This window comes from Babylonia areolata, chromosome 7 (genome assembly GCF_041734735.1).
Source record: "Babylonia areolata isolate BAREFJ2019XMU chromosome 7, ASM4173473v1, whole genome shotgun sequence".
Classification (NCBI taxonomy): domain Eukaryota; kingdom Metazoa; phylum Mollusca; class Gastropoda; order Neogastropoda; family Buccinidae; genus Babylonia; species Babylonia areolata.
In genome coordinates, this window is record NC_134882.1 from 49,449,217 (window position 1) to 49,470,696 (window position 21,480).

Below are 21,480 nucleotides of genomic sequence, written 5' to 3' on the forward strand. Positions count from 1 at the left end.
TGAACATATCTTCTGTGCGGTGCCTCTATCACTCCACAGAGGTAAGGGAGAAGAAGAAGGAGGCGGTGAGAGGGACTGAGAGGAGGAGGAGCAGGTTGATATAGGCTGCCGGAGAATGCCTGAGAAAGAAAGTGACGACGAAGAAGAAGAAGACGACGAAAAAGGAGGAGGAGGAGGAGAATATAGGTTGCTGGAGAATATCATGAGAAAAGATGAAGAAAAAGAAGAATGAAGTGGAAGAGGAGGAGGAGGAATGAAGGAGGAGAAAGCGCGGGGAAAGTCAGCTGGGGAATGCATAGGTATGGTTATGTTAGAGAAGATTTACTGCTGGGGTGCAGTGGGGTCAGTGCCACAAGAGGAGAACAAATCACATGGCAAATGGTCTGTAGTCCTCACATGACCTTTCTCCATCCCCACCCACCCATCCACGGATGCAGATATAAAGATAGGGAGGGCGTGAAAGAGAGGGAAGAGAGGAGAGACAGAGAGGGGGCAGAGCGAGAGAGAGAGAGTGGCAGAGAGGGAGGGAAATAGAGACGGAGAGAGGGAGGGAGAAGGAGAGAGTGAGGGACTGAGAGACAAACAAAAGAAAGAAGAAAGTAAACACGGAATGATTGGAGGAAAAAACACGTACATTCGACAATTTTCAGTGTACCTACTCATAAGAGCCTGAAGTGGACACTTAACTGTAGAGGAACGGGGTTCTTTTACGATTTGAAAGGAAGAAAAGAAAGATAACGAAATGAATAATGGAAGAAAGAAAGGGATTAAAAGGTAAAAAAAATACATCAATGAAACTGACGATGACAGCGACGAAAATGATGGAATAGAAAAAGTGGATGGTGATGATTTTGAAAATGATGATGAAGAGGGGAAGAGAATCAGGAGAAGAGCGAGAGAAACATACAGAGACAGACGCAGAAAGAGGGCCAGGCACAGTGCACCCAACCTCCACCTTCCCTTGTGATGTTTGTTACAAAGGACTAGTCCTCTCAAATTAAATTAACAACCCCCCAGACGGAACAAGAGCTACATTGCAATAGTGCCTGGAAAATTGTACACCAGCACATCTTCGAACATTGCCGCAGAGAAGCACCTCTGAGAACTGACGATGGAAAGAAAAGCCAGCAACATTTCCGACAGTACAACGGCTGCTTCATGTCTGCGAGACAGTCGAAGGCCACAAATCTACACTTTTGGGGAACACGTTAAAAGTGCAATTACTTGTAGTTCCCTCACAATATGCAGCCGGCATTTTTGTGTCACATGCCAGACACCCCCCTCCTCCCCCGCCGCGCTCCCTGCAAACACCCCAACCTGCTGTTCCATTCAACCTCGGCCAAGAGTTTCATTTGCATAAAACAAAGTCATTAGATGTTCCTGCTTCGTACGAACATCACCTGATGATGTTGGCACCTCACTTTCTTGGCCCTTCTGTCACAGCTATTCATATCACCCTGTGCCAAAACCTTTCCCCTCGATTTATTTGTGCGCCGCCGTCTTGCAAACTCCAGCTATTGATACGTTTGTTTTTATTCATTACACACACACACACACTTCTTTCTTTTTTGGGTGGGGTGTGGAAGGCTAAAATCGCTACTTCTTAAAAGCAATGATCAAACAGAAGCTGGATTGCTTCTGTGGCCACCAAGCAGGTAACAAATCCCCCTTACCCCTCCTCCCCATCCCATCCTCCTTCCCCATCCAACCCTTCAGGGCTGTTTATCAGCTGACGTAGCTCTGTAGACTGCAAGGCCTCCTCATTATCAACATCAATCCATTTACCTCCCCTATCCCGTCTATCATTGGCGCGTCATGGTCATCTATGATCTCCATTAATCTCATCAGTCGCCATGGTAATCTGTGCTCTCCACAAGTCATCAGTCGACGTGGTAATCTGTAGTCTCCACTAATCATCAGTCGTCATGGTAATCTGTGGTCTCCACTAATCATCAGTTGTCATGGTAATTTGTGGTCTCCAAATCATCAGTCGTCATGGTAATCTGTGGTCTCCACTAATCATCAGTCGTCATGGTAACCTGTGGTCTCCACACGCCATATGCCGTCATGGTAAATTGTGGTCTCCACACATCACCAACAGTAATGATAATCATTAGTTTCCAGACGTCATGGCAATCTGTGGTCTCCACACATCACCAACAGTAATGATAATCACTAGTTTCCAGACGTCATGGTAAATTGTGGTCTCCACACATCACCAACAGTAATGATAATCAGTGGTTTCCAGACGTCATGGCAATCTGTGGTCTCCACACATCAACAACAGCAATGATAATCAGTAGTTTCCAGACGTCATAGGCCGTCATGGCAATCTGTGGTCTCCACACATTCCCAGTCGTCAAGGACCAGCTCTAATCAGGCTGAAGGGCAGCAGGCAGATCCCAGTGATCAATCAGGTCCCGTGTTTGTCGTCAGCCTCGCTGTGTCCTCCTATTATCAGGACAAGCCCCCTCTTCGGTCTCTGCAATCTTGCATACCTGTCCGCCCTGTCGCAATTGACGAGCGTGTGGTAGTGGCAGTTGAGGGTGGGGGTCGTGTGTGTGTGTGTGTGTGTGTGTGTGTGTGTGTGTGTGTGTGTGTGTGCGTGTGTGTGTGTGTGTCTGTGTGTGTGTCTGTGTGCGTGCGTGCGTCTGTTTAGACTCTGCTGCTGCCTTTCTACCCCTCCCCAATCTTGTAAAACTGTCAACATCGTGGATGAATGTGCACGCAGCGTGCGCGCATGTGTGTGTGTGTGTGTGTGTGTGTGTGTGTGTGTGTGTGTGTGTGTGTGTGTTTTCATGTTGTTGCTGTCTCTCTTCGCCATACCATTCTCTCCCCCCCCCCCCCATTCACCATTTGTGTCCTTGTCAACTCCCGCAACCCCTGTCCACTGGTGTGTTGAATTTGTTGTTTGTTTGCTTCTTTCTTTCTTTCCTCACCCCTTCCCCTGCCTTTTCCTGTTGTCCACACCCGAGGAACGTGTTAGGCTTCACATGTTTAACCTCTGCCATATGCCAAACTGCTTCCTCTCAGTCGATGTAGACTTCACCCATTAGCCAAATTACTTCTATCAGCAAATTCCCGAACCCCCCCTCCCACCCCCCATCCCTCCGCAACCCCGTCATCCGTCCTCCACCATCATCCACACTCGTCTATCAGTTAACCCATTACTGCCCGTTTTCGAAATTACATGCAATGAACACATCTTACTTTTGGTTTTTAACTTAGAAAATTGTCATCAACTTTAGAGGATAAAATTAGTACGTCCCATTAATGGGACGGTGCGCACGAAATGGTAGGGGTTTTCATTTTTCTATGGATGGAAACAAGAACAAAGATGAATAAACTAATGGACTTTTACTGAAGTATAATTTACTTTTCTTGGAAAAACAAACAAAAACAAAACAAACAAACAACAAAAACAGAAACGAAAATAAAAACAAAAACCAAACAATGAAGCACCGTTCGTCTACGAATAGATAATCTACTGGTTTAAAAACCAACAATTTTTGAAATGAAAGATATTCAGATAAGTCGCAACTTATTTTACAAGCACAATGAGACACTGAAGTAAACTTAGATACTTCAAAGCGCTTCCCCCTTGATTGCAAATCATGTCAAGTGAAGTAAAATTTTAGTTGAGGAGTAAATAAAAGTGACTATAGCCATAAATGACGAGAAACAAGAATCAGAACAGAAAATGGAAACTTCAGACAATATCGTTTCATGTTTGTCTCTTTTTTACAAGTCAAGCTTTCACTGAAAACAGGGGAATGGGTGACTGCTGCACCACTGAAGGCATCTGAGCTCATTTGGTAAGGTACTGCTGGAACCATCGGTCATAGAACCCGTCTTTGCATTTGGCGCAGCGTCGCATCATTTTCTTACCGTGATGCACATCTCACTAGTGTGGGCCAGCTTTGTACCAGAAGGTGACACGCTGATATCTGACCTCTGATGGGGCACGCTTGTCAAGAAACACAGATCTCCTTGGACGACCACGTCCTGCATGAGAAGCACAAGCAAGATAAACCCCGACAACACTCTGGCGAGTGGCGAGAAGATCCACAGGATTGTCCTTGGCTGCACGTGTGGCTCTGAAGAGGTGCCAGACTTGCTGGACGCAGAGGTCTAGGCAGTTCGCAAATATGTGCCACCACCGCTTGTTGGATCAAGTGGCAGTCCACTATTTCCCCACGTTCTGATCTCTGTGGTTTACACCATCCACGGTTTGGTTCTAGTGGCGAAACAGATCACGGAAGGTTCTCATCAGTATCCTGACTCACAGAAGGTGGTTGATGAAGACGTCATCTTCCTCAAAGGTGTTACCATCTTCAAACATTGACACAACTTTAACAGGAGAGAATAAGTCTTCAAAAGAAAAGAAGTAATGTATTTGTTATCAGCACAAAGAGAGACAGACAGACAGATAGACACAGAAAAAGAGATGCCATTCAAACAGCAGGTGTGGAATGAAGGACGGTGGCAGCAACAATATACAACACATGTAAAACGAGGACAGGACAGGAAGACGTCTGCCATGAAAACCCCCACACCCCTCCCCAGCCCCAGCCCCACAAACAAACCTGGCTCAAACAGATCCAAACACATTACTGTCTCATCTTTGCCCGAAAAAACAAACAAATAAAAAAACAAACAAGTAAAACCCCAACAATTCACAAGCTGCATGGGATGTATTCGTCTCAAGAAGCATCAGCCCCCTGCTTATCAGTGCTTGGCTCCGTGCGTGGGGTATGACAGTGACAAATAGGTTCTGTCCCAGAAACGGGATGTGTTTGTCATGGTAATGAAACTATTGCCATCTGCCCGCCTCATCTCGGCGCTGTGATTGGGGAACGCACCGAGGCATGCGAGTTCGTATGGCATTTTCTTGTCTCTCGTTTATTCTTTTTATTCGTCATTTTTTCTGTTTGTTTTGTGTGTGTGTGTGTGTGTGTGTGTGTGTGTATGCGCGCGCGCGCGTATGTTTGTGCGTGTGTGTGCGCGCGTATGTGTGTGTGTGTGCGTATGTGTGCGCGCGTATGTGTGTGTGTGTCATTTGAAAACTATAGTCTCTCGAATCACAAAATAGAATATAATATCATGGCTGCATGAGATACATGTAGTTTCAAGAAAAAAAAAAATGCTTACCAGACTTACTTTTGATTGGAAATAAAATATAAAAACATTTGTGGCTTTTTTGGGGTTTTTTTTGGTTTTGTTACGATAAAGGCTATGCAAATTATAAAGTATAAAACTTAAGACTCGAAGACGTTTTTTCATGGACTAATGTGCATATTTTGATTGATTTATTTTCTATACATAAGAAAAGAAGAGGGTCATTCGGCATGTGCAAAATTATAACTAAAGCAGTGTTAGTAAAAAAAAAAAAAAAAGAAAGAAAGAAGAAGAAAAGTGATATGTTAAATACATATATACAAATGATACATTTTGGGCAATATGAGTGCTTTTCCTCAATCAATGACTATTTCAAAAGCTTTTATTCATAGTAGTTTTTCCTCAGAATAGTATGTTTGTGTACTATTATGTATTTTCCATTTTTATTTGCTTTTATCGTGTTTCCACCATATTGTTTTCCCTCTCCTTTCCCACTATGCATTCATGTTGAATTTATGTGTTATTAAAATGGAAATTTAGAAAAAAAAAAGAAGTTTGTTTTGTTTTTTCCAAGCAAAAGGTGAGAGCCGTCGTTTTATTTCATTTTTTTTACTTAGCAATACATAAATGTCAACTTTACTACGAAACACCAAATAAAAGACAGACAAAGGAAATAATAGATAAAATTGTCAAGCGTCAAGAGAAGTACTACAGAAACAGAAAGAGACAGACATATATTCAAATTAATTGAGAAAACAACGATTGGGAAAATATGTATCAAAAGAGAAAGTCAAATCATAATCTTTCCATTCCAAGGCGCCTTCCAATTATGCTATCGTTGAAGGATTGACGAGAACACGGCACGTTTACAGGCAACTTCAGTTCAGTTAACTACTCCAGGAGGCGTCACTGCGTGCGGGCAAAACTCTATGCAGCACCATATCTGCTGAGCAGATGCCTTAATAGCAGCGTAACCAACCGAGCGTAGTCAGGAATTGAGGCGAAAAAATTTATGTATAATATAAACAATTGGATGTCATTGAATTAATTATGAAATTAATGAAAATGATAAAAGAAAGCAGAAATAAGAATAAGATTAACTTACTTAAATAATCAGATAGATAAAGAAATAAGTTTTTTTTAAAGTAGAAAAAAAAGAATAACACAGGCAACGATGGACCCAATAGAAGTGAAGAAGTGGAGGACACTAGTGGTTTTCAGTTTCAAGGAGGTGTCAAAGCGTGTATGCTGGTCCATTTACGCTGCGCCACATCTGCTTCATAAAAGAAAACAAGAATAAGAAAACGAAAAAGAAAGAGTATATGCCTGACCCAGCTGGGCATAAACCCAAACGTGCATGTCAGGCTTTGCGTGCTTCCCCATAACGAGAGAAGTTACGTAGCTTTCCCTCCACCCACGTCAATGAAAAGTAGGAAACCCCGCGAAAACCTGAATTGGTAACTAACAAACTAACAATTGGGCTGGAAGGTCTGTGTGAAGTGTAACACGTCCGACAATCAGGCGCCCATTTCATCTCCTTGTCCTAACGAACCATGGCTATGTAACGGGTCGCCATTTCGTCAGTCCACTGAATCCACAATCCCTACACCCACCCACCCCCTCTCCGCACACACTTCCCCTCCCTTGGGACTCATCCCAAGACCAGGAATCGGGTGGGGATTTACTGTGCTTGACAGTGGTTGATGGCTGCCATGTCTCGGAGAAAGCTCGTCGCTTCCCGTAAATCTGTTGGTGGTTTGTTCTACGTGTTCGTTTTTCAGTGGGTATGGGATTGCTAGTTTTCACACACGTATCGCCCAAAGCTGTTGAGATCAACCCGATATAATCTCCTTGCATAACTTTGTGTTCTTCGTGGTGTTGAGTTGTTTAGGGTTACGTTCATCCACATGCAGTCATCAACATATTGAACCAGCCACATTTTTACACTGCTTTCTGTTTATGTGTGGATTGTTGGCCTGGATGTAACGCGAGAGAATCTGAGCGCACTGGTTCGAATCCCGTAGTCGCCAGTATTTTTTCCCCCTTCACTAGACCTTGAGTGGTGGTCTGGACGCTCGTCATTGGGACTAGACGATGAATGGAGGTCCCGTGTGCAGCATGCACTGAGCGCACGTAAAGGAACCTACGGCAATAAAAGAGTTGTCCCTGGCAAAATTCTGTAGAAAAATCTACTTCGATTGGCAAACAAATGAAATCTTGCACGCAGGAAAAAAAGCAAAAAATGGATGGCGCTCTCAGTGTAGCGACGCGCTCTCCATGGGGAGAGCAGTCCAAATTTCACAAAAAAAGAATAATACAATACAATACAATATGAAGATCCTGTGTAAGGATATTACAAAGGATCGGTGCTATGACTGATCCTTCGGAAATTCCAATGCTAAAATTTAGTTATCGAGTATGTTGCTCCTATTCTAGCTTTCAGTAACGGTTTGTGTCAAAACATGGTCAAATCACATAAACAGATACAGACAGATACACAGATAGACAGACACAACAGTTGATAGATATTGACAGATAAAAAGGCAAACATGCAGGTATATAGATAGCAGAGAAGCAGGTGAACGAACATACACAGGAGACTAGAGGAAACACACACACACAGGACAGACAGGCAAACGAAGTAAACAGATGAACAGACATAAACAGAATGAAAAACACACGTATGCAAACAAACACCAAGTGAATATGTATGTGGATTAACAAAAAAACCAAAAAAAACCCATACATTTATCTTCACCCGTCCAGTAATACCCCGCACCTCAACCAACACCCCCCCATCCCCCCAGGCCCCACCCCCTCCGAACGAAAAAAACAAAACAAAACAAACAAACAAAAACCACCAAAAAAAACCGTCATGCAATGCCACCACTTCAACCCACCCCCCTAATTAAAAGAAGCCAATTACCAGAGAGAAGGGGGGAGGAACATACTACAAACAGGTTCTCATTGCAATTCAGGCGGATACATGTTCATTGTCGATGCCCCTTGGGTGGAAGGCATGGCCCCAAACGCCTTGAACTCATTCTGTCTCACGTCCGATCCATTCCAATCCAGTTAGGAAGCCATGTTTTTGTCTTTACCCTTGTTAACCGAGTTCAAACCTTTTGCTCATCTCATTGACACATTTACATATCTCCAACCGCCTTTAACTCCTTCCGACTGTCTCAAGACAATGCACGGAATATATATAGTTAAAATTGGTGGTTGAGGAAAGGGAGTCTGAGCAAGGGAGAGAGAAAGAGAGACAAAGAAAGTGTGGGTCAGTCTGGCTCCACGACTAAGCCATTATTGTCGCCAGTTGGGGGCGACCACCGAACACCACCGAAGTGACTCAGCAGCAGTGCAGGGTCTTCTCTGGTGTGTGGCTTGCTGGTAACCTACTATCAATGGTTCTCTGTGGACTGCCGGCACTGGGACAGCGAAAGACGAACCCGGATATGGCTGTGTATGGGAGAATCGGAATGAGGAGTAATGCCACGGAAATGGCGCAGGTGATGGGGCAGCAGAAAAGAAAAAAAGAAAAGAAAAAAAGAAATAGAGCGAGAGACGGACAAAGAAAAAAAAAGACAGAGAAAGAGAGGAAGTTAGCAAGGCAGACAGACAGAGACAGATAGGTAATTAGACACGCCAATAAACAGACACGTCGATAAATATATTCAGACAAAAAAAGGCGAATGGACAATTGAGACAGATGAACGGACAGACTGATAAGCTGACGGTTAAAATACAGATAGTGGACAGACAGACAGCGAAGAGGTAAGTAAATCTTAAAAGATGACACGTATCTTTTTCATCTACCAAGTAAGTCCCTGAACCCCAACCATGAAATCCCCTGCTTAAAAAGAATTCAGTTCGGGGAGAGCGTTGCATACATACATAGGAAGGCATGTTTTTGTCATTGCCATTGTTAGCCGAGTTAAAACCTTTTGCTCATGTCATTAGCACATTTACATATCTCCAACCACCTACAATTCCTTCCGACAGCCTCAAGACAATAAGCGGAACAAATACATTTAACAAAGGGAATGGGTTCTCAGAGCGAGAGAGAAAGAGAGAGAGACAGACACACAGAGAGAGAGGGGGGGGGGGGACATGGAAAAAGACAGAGAAAGAGAGACATTTAGCAGGACAGCAGAAATACAGGCATATAGATAGATAATTAGATACACAGATAAGTCAGACACATCGATACCTACTGGCAGATAAAGAAGGACAAATAAGACAGGTGGACGGGCAGACTGGTAAGCAGACAGGAAAAAATACAGATACTCGTCAGACAGAGAGCGGACAAGTAAGTACTATTTAAAAAGATGTGTACACGTATCTTTTTCACCCATTCACTAAGTCCCACAATCCCACCCCCTGAAACCCCCTAATTAAAAGGCATTCAGTTACCGGAGAAAAGCGTTTCATACAACTCCAGACAGGTTCCCATTGCCATTCACGCAGGCACATGCTCATTGCCGATACCCCCTGGAGGTGGGGGTGGGGGGAGGGGGAGGGGGAAGGTGCGGCCCAAAATGCCTTGAACTCATTCTGTCCCACGTCCGATCCATTCCGATCCAGTTAGGAAGCCATGTTTTTGTCTTAGCCCTTGTTAGCCGAGTTAAAACCCTTACCTCGTCTCATCAACACATTTACATGTCCACATCCACCCACAGCTTTCTTCTGACCGCCTCGAGACAGTGAGCGGAATAGAGATGTTACAGAAAATAATGAAGGAGGGAGAGGTGAAAGAGAGAGAGAGAGAGAAAGAGAGACATGGGTGGAAGAAGAGAGAAGAGAGAGAGAGAGATTATAGGGATATGGAAAGACAGAAGTGGGAAAGAAGAAGAGAACGGGAGAGAAAAGGAGAATTGGAGAGAAAGAGAGCAGACAGACATTGGTGGAAGGAGAAAAGGAGAAGATATATATATATATATATATATATATATATATATATATATAGAGAGAGAGAGAGAGAGAGAGAGAGAGAGAGAGAGAGAGCGGGTGAGAGAAAGAGATGACGATAACGATCTTTCATTCAGATTAAGGCCAAAGCCCCTTGCTGAAGGGGGTCATTCAAGAAAATAAAGAAAATGACATGACACAATAAACCGACATCGCAAATCAACCAAAAGTAGCTAATACAATACTCAACAACAGTCACGAAATAACGATTCGAAATCTCTTCAGTACTTCATTGAGAGAAAGAGAGAGGGGGAGAGAAAGAGAGAGTGGGAGAGAAAAAGAGAGGGGAGAGAGAGGGGAGAGAGAGAAAGAGAGAGGGGAGAGAGAGAAAGACAGAGTGCAGAGAGAGAAAGAGAGGAGAGGGAGAGGGGAAGTGGAAGAGAGATACAGATGCAGAGACAGAGTGTGGAGAGAGAAAGAGAGATGGGAGAAAAAGATAAGGGGAGAAAGAGAGGAGAGAGAGGGAGAGAAAAAGAGAGGGGGAGAAAGAGAGGAGAGAGAGGGGAGAGAAAAAGACGGGGAGAGAAAGAGAAGAGAGAGAGGGGGGGAAGTGGACGAGAGATATAGATGTAGACAGAGGGTGGAGAGAGAAAGAGAGGGGGAGAAGGAGAGAGGGGTGAGAAAGAGAGAAAGAGGAGAGAGAATGAGAGCGAGAGTGAGAGAGAGTGTGTGTGTCAGTGACAGAGAGAAACAATCACATTGAGACGGACAGAGACACAGAGACTGTCAGCGAGACAGATTGAAAGAAAGAGGGGGGCTGGAAGGAAATCGCATAATGATGATACGAGAGCCTGCAGTAGAGTCGAATACAAGTGACTGTTGCAATTGTCTTATTGACCAACTGTTTCCTTCTCATGGCATATATCCTATTACACGTGTGTTCGCGCGTTTGCAAACCCAAATACACAATGTCTTTGTTTTTAAATGTGTCTGGCATCTGACCATTCTATTCCCTTTGTGTGTTCATACCGTGCATTGTTTGTGAAGCGTACACCACGCATGAATTTCTCTTCTTGAGATAATAAAGTATTCTGTATCTGCATGCTGTTTGTCAGTACGTAAGTTAACGTGTGCGTACGCGCGGGACGCGGGATTGTCTGTGTTTGAGCGCACGCGCGCACGTGCGCCACATACGTGTGTGCAATCGTCATAAGGATTGACAGACAGACCGACACACTGACTAACAGACAGCCCGACACACTGACAGACAGACAAACAGAGTGACAGAGAGGGTGACTGACCCAAAGCCACGCGGGCGGAGGTGGCCTCGTGGTTGATCCAGAAGGACACCCAGGACAGCATGACGATGAGGATGGACGGCAGGTAAGTCTGGAACACGAAGTAACCGATGTTCCTCTGCAGCTTGAAGTTCAGTGACAGCCGCTGGTAGTCCCCTGTGGGACACAGCCACGTTCATCAGGACGGTTGTAACGATGATGATGATGGTGATACATAGATAAATATAGAAACAAACAAATAAATGAATGAATGAATCCATAAAAAAATAACTGAATAAATAAATAAATAAATAAATGAGTAAAAGAATAAGGAAATAAGGATATAAATGAAAGGTGCACGATGATGACAATGACGATGATGATGGTGCTGATATAATTTATAGATGAATATCAATGAATGAATGAATGAATGAATAAGTTCATAAGGAAATTAAAAAAAAATCCACAATAATAAGAAAAGAATGATAATAAAAAATTAAAAAAACGATGATGATCATATTACTATTTCTATAATAACATTGTTGTTGTTGTTGTTGATACTAGAACTAATAACAAAAATATCATCATAATCATTATTAGTAGTAGTAGTAGTAGGGAGGAGGAGGAGGAGGAGGAGGAGGAGGAGGAGGAAGAAGAAGAAGAAGAAGCAGCATTGTACATTAAAATAGCACTTTCAAACTCATAGCAATCTACTATAATATATATATATATATATATATATATATATATATATATATATATAACAACGTCGATCAGACACGTACACACACGCACGCACGCACGCACACGCACACACGCACACACACACACACACACACACACACACACTCTCTCTCTCTCTCTCTCTTGCCGGCCAACATCAAAAGGAGGCTGACTGATTCCAGACAACTTCAACAACTACTGCCACCATTGCCGCTATCACTGAACTGCCACCTGTCACAGTCATATCTACCGTTTATCACCTGAACTACAACTCCTGCTGCTACTGAAGCTTTTGTAATCACTTCTGCTCCTTTTAGCGCACATATGTTATACTTGTGTGTGTGTGTGTGTGTGTGTGTGTGTGTGTGTGTGTGTGTGTGTGTGTGTGTGTGTGTGTGTGTGTGTGTGTGTGGATACAAATGTATACTAGGTACAGATAGATTTGTGTAACCAAAGGCCATCAAATATGATTTGGCTGGACGGATATTCCTGGTCCTTTATGTGCTGTAGTATCTGCTATTTTGGCTCTTTGTTTCTTTTTTGTCTTTTCATATACTGTATCTGTGTCTATTTCTCGTGTGTGCGCTTTATTTTCTCCATTTACTCTGGTTTATATTGTATTGTTAAACATATGGCTAAAGCACAACAACCACTACTGCCCCTGCTGCTACCGTTCTACTTCACACTCTCCAACATTGTTGCCAGTGCTTGATGCGGGTGCTGCTGCTGCAACAACAACTATCTTAACTTTCACTGGCCACAAAAGGATGGATCATGAGTTCTGAACATCTGCATATCGTGACAGAGCTACCCTGGTGCTGCAGTTCATCGCTTTTACGACTTTTCACATACAACAAACTTAGACAAAAACAAACGAATGAATAAACTCTAGATAAATAAATGATTACATAAATACATATCTAAACAACTAACTTAATAAACAAATAACTAAGTAACTAATAACTAAATAGATAAATGAACAAACACAAACTAACAAAAACAAAAGAAATGCATAACTTATTAGATACATAAGTACATAAATCAATCAATCAATTAGTCTTCAATGTTGTCATGTACCTGTGAGAAGCTGCTCGATCTTGTTGAGGGTTTCGTAATCTGACAGGTCGAACTGTGGCAACGAGACGTCCTCCACCCCCATTACCGCGTCACGATCGTTCAGCCAGTACAGGATGATGTCATCCATTGTGTACCCATCTGCAAGCACACAGGTCGGGAGATAATAGTACTACCACCATCACTACTACTACTAATAATGATAATTTCATCCACTGTGTACCCGTCTGCAGCATACACGACGGTACATACTACTATTACTACTACTACTACTAGTGGGTATTTTGTCATTCTTGGGTTGCCGTTTTTTGGACGAAGTTTTATGCATACATTCCCAAAATTCCTTTTGATCTTTGACAGATGTTATCAAGTTATCCATGAAACATTTGTTAAACTGTCGTTCCTCACCAAAAATATTCATTTCAAGCCGCTTTTGAGTATTATCATTTCAGAGAGCGACCGAGCGAGCGAGCGAGAGAGAGAAAACAGTGACTATTTGTCATCTCGTCCAGTGACAACTTGAATGCTTCTCACGCTTCAGACGGACCGGATACATCTGTTGCAAGGGAGTGCGTGTCCATTTGAGACGAACGGAGACAGTGTGAACATGACCGAGAGCGAAGTGAACAGATGGTTCTGTTTGCCACACCACAGACCTGGGATGGTGGGGGCTGGGGTGGGGGCGGAGGAACAGAGGAAATGGTCTCCCGCACACCCACCAACATCCAATGGGGCCACATACCATCACCACCCATACGATCTCTCGTGTGTGTGTGTGTGTGTGTGTGTGTGTGTGTGTGGATGTGTCAGGGTGTTGGCAATGATCGAATATTTCTCGCAGAATTTAAAGACAGGTTAATTAATTCGTATAAACAGGATTGGCATGCCCACATTGAAGAGTAAGAAAAATACACTTCGTTCCTCTCTTTTAAGAACGTTTTTCAGTCGGAAAATACATTAATAGGTAATAAATGGCACAGAACAAGACTGGCTAGATTCAGACTTAGAACTTTAAGCCTAAATGCTAACAAAAATGGTTCTCTGCTGACACGTCTGCACGGTCTCCTTGTCCAATGTGTGGTGCTTCAGTTGAAGATGAAACTCATTTCCTGTTTATGTGTATTTATGAAGGAATTCGAAAGAAATTCTTAATTTTCAACAGCGAACTTTTAGAGAACATGAACCTTACCAGTACCCTTTTGATAAATGATGAAGTAAGAATAAGATCACAAGCGAAATTCATCGCCCTAGCTTGGGATTGTCGGAAAAAGAAATTAACTTCGGAAGCCTCACTGTTATCCAAAAAACACTGTTACCCTGATGCCAGTCCACAGTTTATAATTCTGAATGACTTTGTAGAAAGTTGGATGGTCGAGCTTTTTATTTTTCCTTTTTAATCTTAACAATATATTGTATTTTATGATTTTTGTTGTTGTTTGTCGTTGATTTTCTTTTTACTCTTAGCAATGCTTCGATTTCTCTGTAAACCGCTGTTATTCTTTTGTTCATAAATTGTCCCCCTTGCCAAAGGATATAAGTATCGATGGCAATAAAACAATGTCAGTGTCAGTGTCTCTCTCTCTCTCTCTCAAACACATGCATCATGTTCATACACACATTACCTCTCTCAAGAAAAGAAAAAGTTCACCTCATCCAGTGACAAATTCCATGTTTCCAGTGTTTCCAACGACGCACACACACACGCGCGCGCACAAACACACATACATACATACATACACACACACACACGCGCGCGCGCGCGCGCGCGCGAGAGAGAGAGAGAGAGAGAGAGAGAGAGAGTTACTTTTTACAGAAAAGCGACGTGTGTTCAGTGACAACTTCCATGATTTTTTTGCCTCGAAGACACACACACACACACACACACACGAGAGAGAGAGAGAGAGAGAGAGAGAGAGACAAAGAGACAGAGAGACAGAGGGAAGCCTAAATTTAAAAAAAAATTGAATTATGTTCATCTCGCTCAGTGACAACGTCCATGCATTTCTTGCCTCCAACACACACACACACACACGGGTGCGGTTGTGCGCCTTGACTGAGTGATTAAATTGATTGCGGTTTGCTGTATCAAGGTTGAATTTTCGCCTGGTGCTGTATTGAAGAGGGGGACGGGGGTCAGTACGATTTGTTGCACCATCGGAAACACTATGTTAAAAATATTGGACAAAATTATACCATTTTATGTATGTGTGTGTGCGGTAGTGCGCGCGCGCGCGTGCGTGCGTGCGCGTGCATGCGAGTATGTGTGTGTGCGTGTTTCATTGCTTCACGTTCTCTTCAACAGAACTGTAATAACACAAATTTCACTGAGCTGCACAAGAGACGAATCCTCACAGATTACATGCAAGGAACACTTACACTCTCAGTCTTTGTCTCTGTCCATGGCTGGTGCGCTCTCTCTCTCTCTCTCTCTCTCTCTCTCTCCGCACCAACCCCCTTCTTCGCCCTACGTCTCGAGGCGAGAAGAAAGAATAACCTTATCCTCGGAAACAAACTAAAAATAAAATTACCCATCTTCTCACACGTCGATACCACAAAAGTTGGGTAGAGTCGACCGATATCTCAATTGCAAAAGTCTGTTTCGCGGCAAAGGCAATTACAAGGAAGGGAGGAAAAATATATTGCTACCAGACTATCGATTTTTGAAATCTTGCATTTCTGAAAGCTGAATGCTCATCTTGCAACAATTTGGGAGAAAAAAAAAAGAAAAAAGAAAAGAAAAGAAAGACCCTCGATCTTAGCACTGTGCTGCCTTGGTGGGTGGCATTCCGCCCATTCTTCGCTCCCCCTTCCCATCCCCATCCCCTGCTCTCAGCTGCTGCTTCTTCCATCCTAAGATCAGAAGATGCCGTGGCAGCAGGATCAGTTATAACCGTTGGACTTGTGATCAGGTGTCAGCAGTGATCAGTGTTTCGGCATGGAGTTGTGTCCTTGGGAAAGGCACTGTTTCTCTCTCCACCTAGGTGTGAGTGGGTACCTGGCTTCGGTTGGGTGGGAGTGTCAAAACGGGAGGTAAGGAGTGGAGTGGGTCCGGCCTGCCTATGCCGAGCCCTAGACACAGTGGATATGAATTCAATGCACCGATGGTCGAAAAAGGCTATGGGATGCTTAATTTCTGTACTGGCTGTGGCAGCATGTAGGCGTCGTGAAAGCTGAACTCAACAGAACACATGGAAAAAATGTCGAGAACGTCATCTTCATCGTCGTCATTTTCGTCGTCGTTATTATATCATTACTTCCATCATTTTCTTAATGTTCTCCTCCTCGTTCTGTCGACCGGACTGCCATGAGATTTCCTTAGTTATCATCACAGTCATTACTATTCAAGCTGTCGTCTGCAGTATTGTTGCCGTCATCATTACCACAATGAAGATGATGTCATTAATATGAGTTGATGTTATGCTTGAGGTTAAAGGTCCCATAACCTTTTACGGCACATGTACTTTGTGTCATTTCTGGTGTATACTTGAACAAAAAAAATCATTTTCAAGTGCAACGCTTTTAACTCGACATTTTCAAAAATTATTGCATCCAACACAATATTGCATCCAATACAATTCTGGCTGTACATGTGAGTGCATGCTTGTATCATGTCCGTGCATTAATGGAGATGTCCCTGCCCGTATTCCATAAGCACGAACTCGTTCACTTGCAATGCATACATATAAACTAAATGACCACAACGATATAAGGTGTGGTTTTTTGTTTTGTTTTTTTGCTGCCCCATCATCTGCACCTTTCCGGCCCTATCACTCCCACGCTGCTCACCCCGAGTCCCCTTACACGCAACGAAATATTTTAGTTGATAGAAACAAAAACTTTCTCCTCTTCCTGCACAAGACAAGTCTTGTGACATTGACTAAACTTATCATCTGCTCAAGACAATGTGTCGATACGAAGAGCATACACGCAAACAGACTTAAAGATCAAGAAGCGGAGGGCAAGAAATATATACATAAAAAAAGGAAAATAATGTCTCCAACTTTTCTTTCTGGGAACAAGAAATCATAGACGGCTGGCGACTGGCATGTATCACCGATGATCCCTATTCAACTGCTTTTGTCAGGAGAGTGGACTTCCGTTTCGGTCGACATGTACAATGAGACTGCTTTCATAAACATATTTCTTTTTTGTCTTTATTTGGGGACAGTGGAGTCTCTGTACTGACCCAAGGTCTGTGCTGTCACGTTGCATTGCATTTCCTGGACAGGGGAGGGGGCGGGGGGGGGGGGGGGGGATGGTGGGAAGCTGCCGACTGGCATCCAGTCAACTTCCATTAAAGTGACAGCGGGTTGCAGGGGTGTTCAGTGTGTGGAAGGTGAGATTGCATTGTCCGGGGTTGGTGATTGGTTTGGACGGGGCTTAGTATGACGTCTGCAGCAGGCATGCGAAAGGAGGTTTGTGAATTTGTTTTTCTCAGTTGTGTGTGGTTTGTCTGCTTTTGTCTCTTTGCCTCTGACGGAGGGTCTTTCTGTCCACATCTGAACCCCCCCCCCCCCCCCCCCCCCCCACCACACACACAGAGGCACATGTGCAGCCCACTCTATGATAGGTATTTCTGCTTAATATCGGTTGCAGTGTCAGTTTCGCTTTTGAATTTCTCTCAAATTCATGTCATCACATCACAAGTGTGTAACCACACCAGCATTAGTTATGAATGCAGCAGTGGTAGAAGATGTGTAGTAGTAGCAGCAACGTAGTGGTAATATTAGTTGAAGTAGCAGTAGAAATAGTAGTAGTAGTAGTAGCAGTAGTAGTAGTAGTGACAGTGGGAGAAACAGCAGCAGAAGCGTTGGGTCTATGCTTGTGTCAGACATTTACTCGCCCCATCCCTACCTCCCACGTTTTTGTTTGTTTGTTTCGTTGGTTTTTTTCTGTTGTTGTTTTTGTTGTTGTTTTGTTGTTGCTGTTGTTTTTTGTTTTTGTTTGTTTTGGTTTCATTTTTGTTTGTTTTTGTTTAACAGCACGTATATTTTGGTGTAAATGGATCATTCTGCACGCTTTGGCGCATTCTTGAAACTGAAACTATAGAAGTAGTAATGGTGGTTAAACATGCCTGATGCATCACTTTAAACGTCAGATATTTCCGTTAAATATATGCAAGCATCCCACTGCTTACAAAGACACGGGCATACTCAGAAGTAAGCAACCCCCGGTAAATGGAGTCAGGCTGCCCACACGACACAAGCAGACAAACACGCAGCCCCAAAAAACGCAGGAGACGAAGAAGACGAATGTTCACCCTCATCATGTTTTCCATGGCCTGAAGCCAGCGAACACAGCGTGAAGGCCTGAACATGTGCAGGGTAACAACAAAGGACTACATGCAGCTTGCGGGGGTCTCAAACAACACTCCTGCCCCCCCCCCCTCCTCCATTAGCTAAAGCTTCCGAGGACGTCGGATAATAACAATAATCATATCGATGCTGGTCATCAAAGCAGAACTAACGATGTTTGAAGAGCCATTAATCCTGGAGGGGAAAAAATACTGGGGTTGTTTTTGTGTCATTTTTGCGTCTCTCTTTCCAGTTCTTGGGTCATACAGGAGGAATGTTACGTGCTTTGTAACTTCTCCAGCAGTTCCTCAGGTCTCCAAGTCATTGTTTGCTCACGTCGTGAAGTGTGGGGACGCCGCTGGCTGGGCTGGGCTGACTGCCAGGCCCATGTTGTTGTTATCCTGTGGAGTTTCAAGCCTACACTTTGTGTTCGCTGTCTTCAGGGCACGGGTAAAGGATGAAGGGAGAAAAGTTCTTCCCCACTCTTCTAACCCTTCTTAGCGCTGCGTGTTTGTCCGCTTGTGGGTGTGTTTGTCCGTTTGTATCCCCTATTCCTGTGGGCGGCCTCAGTCTTGCTGAATTATGGGCTACGACCATGCCTTCATAACAAACCTAGAATGCTGACATACATATTTCATTGGGGTTATTTAACGTGTAAAGTGATGTGTCATGCATGGAAATGCAGAGAAAGTGTCTTAAAAGGGGAACATCACTACTACTATCACTTCTACATTTGCAGTTTCAGCATCGAGGCGTCATCAAAGAGTGCGGAATGATCCATATATCATGTTGGTGTTTTCTTCTCAGAAGGCACATCTGCTTTGAAAAACACAATGGGAAGAAGAGCCTGACCTAAGCAATAGACCCCATGCACTGGTCAGGCCTGGTAAGCCCACACTAAGTATGGATAAAACTAACGTGGAATGAAACAAACCATTAAAACAAATCAGTTGCTACATTCAAATAGAATTGAAATAAAAGTATTGCCACTACTTCCATACTGCTGCTCCCACTCCTACGTCTTCGTCTACTGCTACAGCTACGACGACTACGACATACTGCAACTAATGCTGGCAAACACGCAAACTTATGTTGTGGTGATGTGATGTGGTTATGAGGGATTTTGAAAAGGAAAAATAAAATTGCAAGGAATATTCGACAGAAGCACTAAATTAAGCGTTCTCTCTCTCTCTCTCTCTCTCTGCCTCTCTCTCTCTCTTCATTTATGTGTGTGCTATCTAATCCAACTTCTCTCTCACCTTAAGAATTCCGCTTGGAGTCACCGCCTCTCTCTCTCTCCCCGTGTGCGTGTGTGTGTGTGTGCGCGCGCGCGCGCGCGTGTGTGTGTGTGTGTGCACGTGCGCGCACCCGTGTGTCTGTATGTGAGTGTGTGTGCATGTGTGTGCACGCGCGCGCGCGCGTGTGTGGGTGTGTGTGTGTATGAGTGTGTGTGTGTGTGCATGAGAGAGAGAGAGAGAGAGAGAGAGAGTGTGTGTGTGTGTGTGTGTGTGTGTGTGTGTGTGTGTGTGTGTGTGTGTGTGTGTGTGTGTGTGTGTGTGTGTGCACGTGTGCCTGTATATACGTGAATGAGCATAGGCATATATGTATTTGGGATGCCAGTTGAAGAAAAGACAGAGTTACTAATGGACTGATATTGAGATATGAAGAAACGAAAAGGAGACAACTTTTGAGAAAGAAAATAGAAAAGAAACAAAAACAAATTCCAGATGACTTTTTTCCCTTACACATATCTGCTGCAGGCGTCATACTAAGCTATCCAAACCAATCACCAACCCCAGACAATGCAATCTCATCTTCCACACACTGCGCCCCGCTGCAAACCCGCTGTGACTTTAATGGAAGCTGACTGGTGGTGATTCGGCCAATTCCCCCATCCCACCCAAACCCCAATCCTCCACCCCCTCCCTTCCTTTCCCTTTTTCTCTCCAAGAAATACAGCGCAACATGACAGTGCAGTCATAGGGTCAGTCCTCGGTACGTAACAAGAACCCCGGAAAAAGAACAAAAAAAGGGGGAAAGAAACTGCTTTATGATAGCAGTGTGACTGTGCATGCCGACATTCCCATGACAAACGCGGGTGGACAGCGATCAACGACGTTACATATCTGACGTCAGCCTTCTTTGCTTGTTCTCGGAAAGAAAGAAAGGGTAGGGACCTTTTATTCGTTTTTCCTCGTTTCTTGCCCCTCCGGAGAAAGGTGGCAGAATGATTAAGAAGCTCATCTGCCAATACAGTCCGTGAGGGTCTGGGTTCGAATCTCCCTCTCGCCCTTTCTCTCACGTTGGACTGGAAAATTGAACTGAGCGTCTGGTCATTCGGATGAGTCGATAAACCAAGGTCCCGTGTGCAGTACTCAGTTGGCACACTGAAAAAGAACCCATTACAACGAGAGAGGTGTCCTCTGGCAAAATTCTGTAGACAAAATTCCATTCTGCTGGGCACACACACACACACACACACACACACACACACACACACACACACATATATATATATATATATATATATATATGTACGCATGCACTCAAGACCTGACTAAGCGGTTGGGTTATGCTTCTGGTCAGGCATCTGCCCGGCAGATGTGGTGTAGCGTATATGGACTTGTCCGAATGCAGTGACGCCACCTTGTCCGACACATCCCCTTCTCCAGTTTGCGTGTCCAGTGTCCTTGTCGTCTGATGGGTTAGTCAGTGCCATACGTGTATGTACTGGCTAGAGCAGAGTCTTTTTCTTCTAATAAACTAAACTTATTTCATTGTGGTTGTCCGGTTGGAGTGAATGCACGGTGAGAGAAAAAGAAAAAAAAAAGTTTTCATGGAGCAGCAGCAGACAGGGTCCCATTAATACACAAACACGATCTTCACAAACACACATGTATAATCACAGTCGCATTCACTCGTACACAAGATAATATTTTAGTTTATTTTCTGCTGAGCATTTTGTTGATAATTTTGAGATATCAAAGCCTTTGAGCATGATTAATGGTTGTTCCCAACTACATAATTATAAAAGACGACACTGTGCACATATCACAACATATTTCTTTGTGAAAGGAGCGGAG

At 43.7% G+C, this 21,480-nt stretch overlaps 1 protein-coding gene across 1 annotated transcript in view; it reads right to left on the reverse strand.

The window, feature by feature from the left end:
* Window positions 1-21,480, reverse strand: part of LOC143283868 (gamma-aminobutyric acid receptor subunit beta-like) — a 448,038-nt gene that overhangs the window by 140,154 nt on the left and 286,404 nt on the right. The window contains exons 5-6 of the mRNA XM_076590247.1: window positions 13,107-13,244; window positions 11,331-11,483 (exon numbers count right to left, since the gene is read on the reverse strand). Coding sequence (XP_076446362.1) covers window positions 11,331-11,483; window positions 13,107-13,244 — 291 coding nt within the window. The remainder of the gene's footprint in view (window positions 1-11,330; window positions 11,484-13,106; window positions 13,245-21,480) is intronic.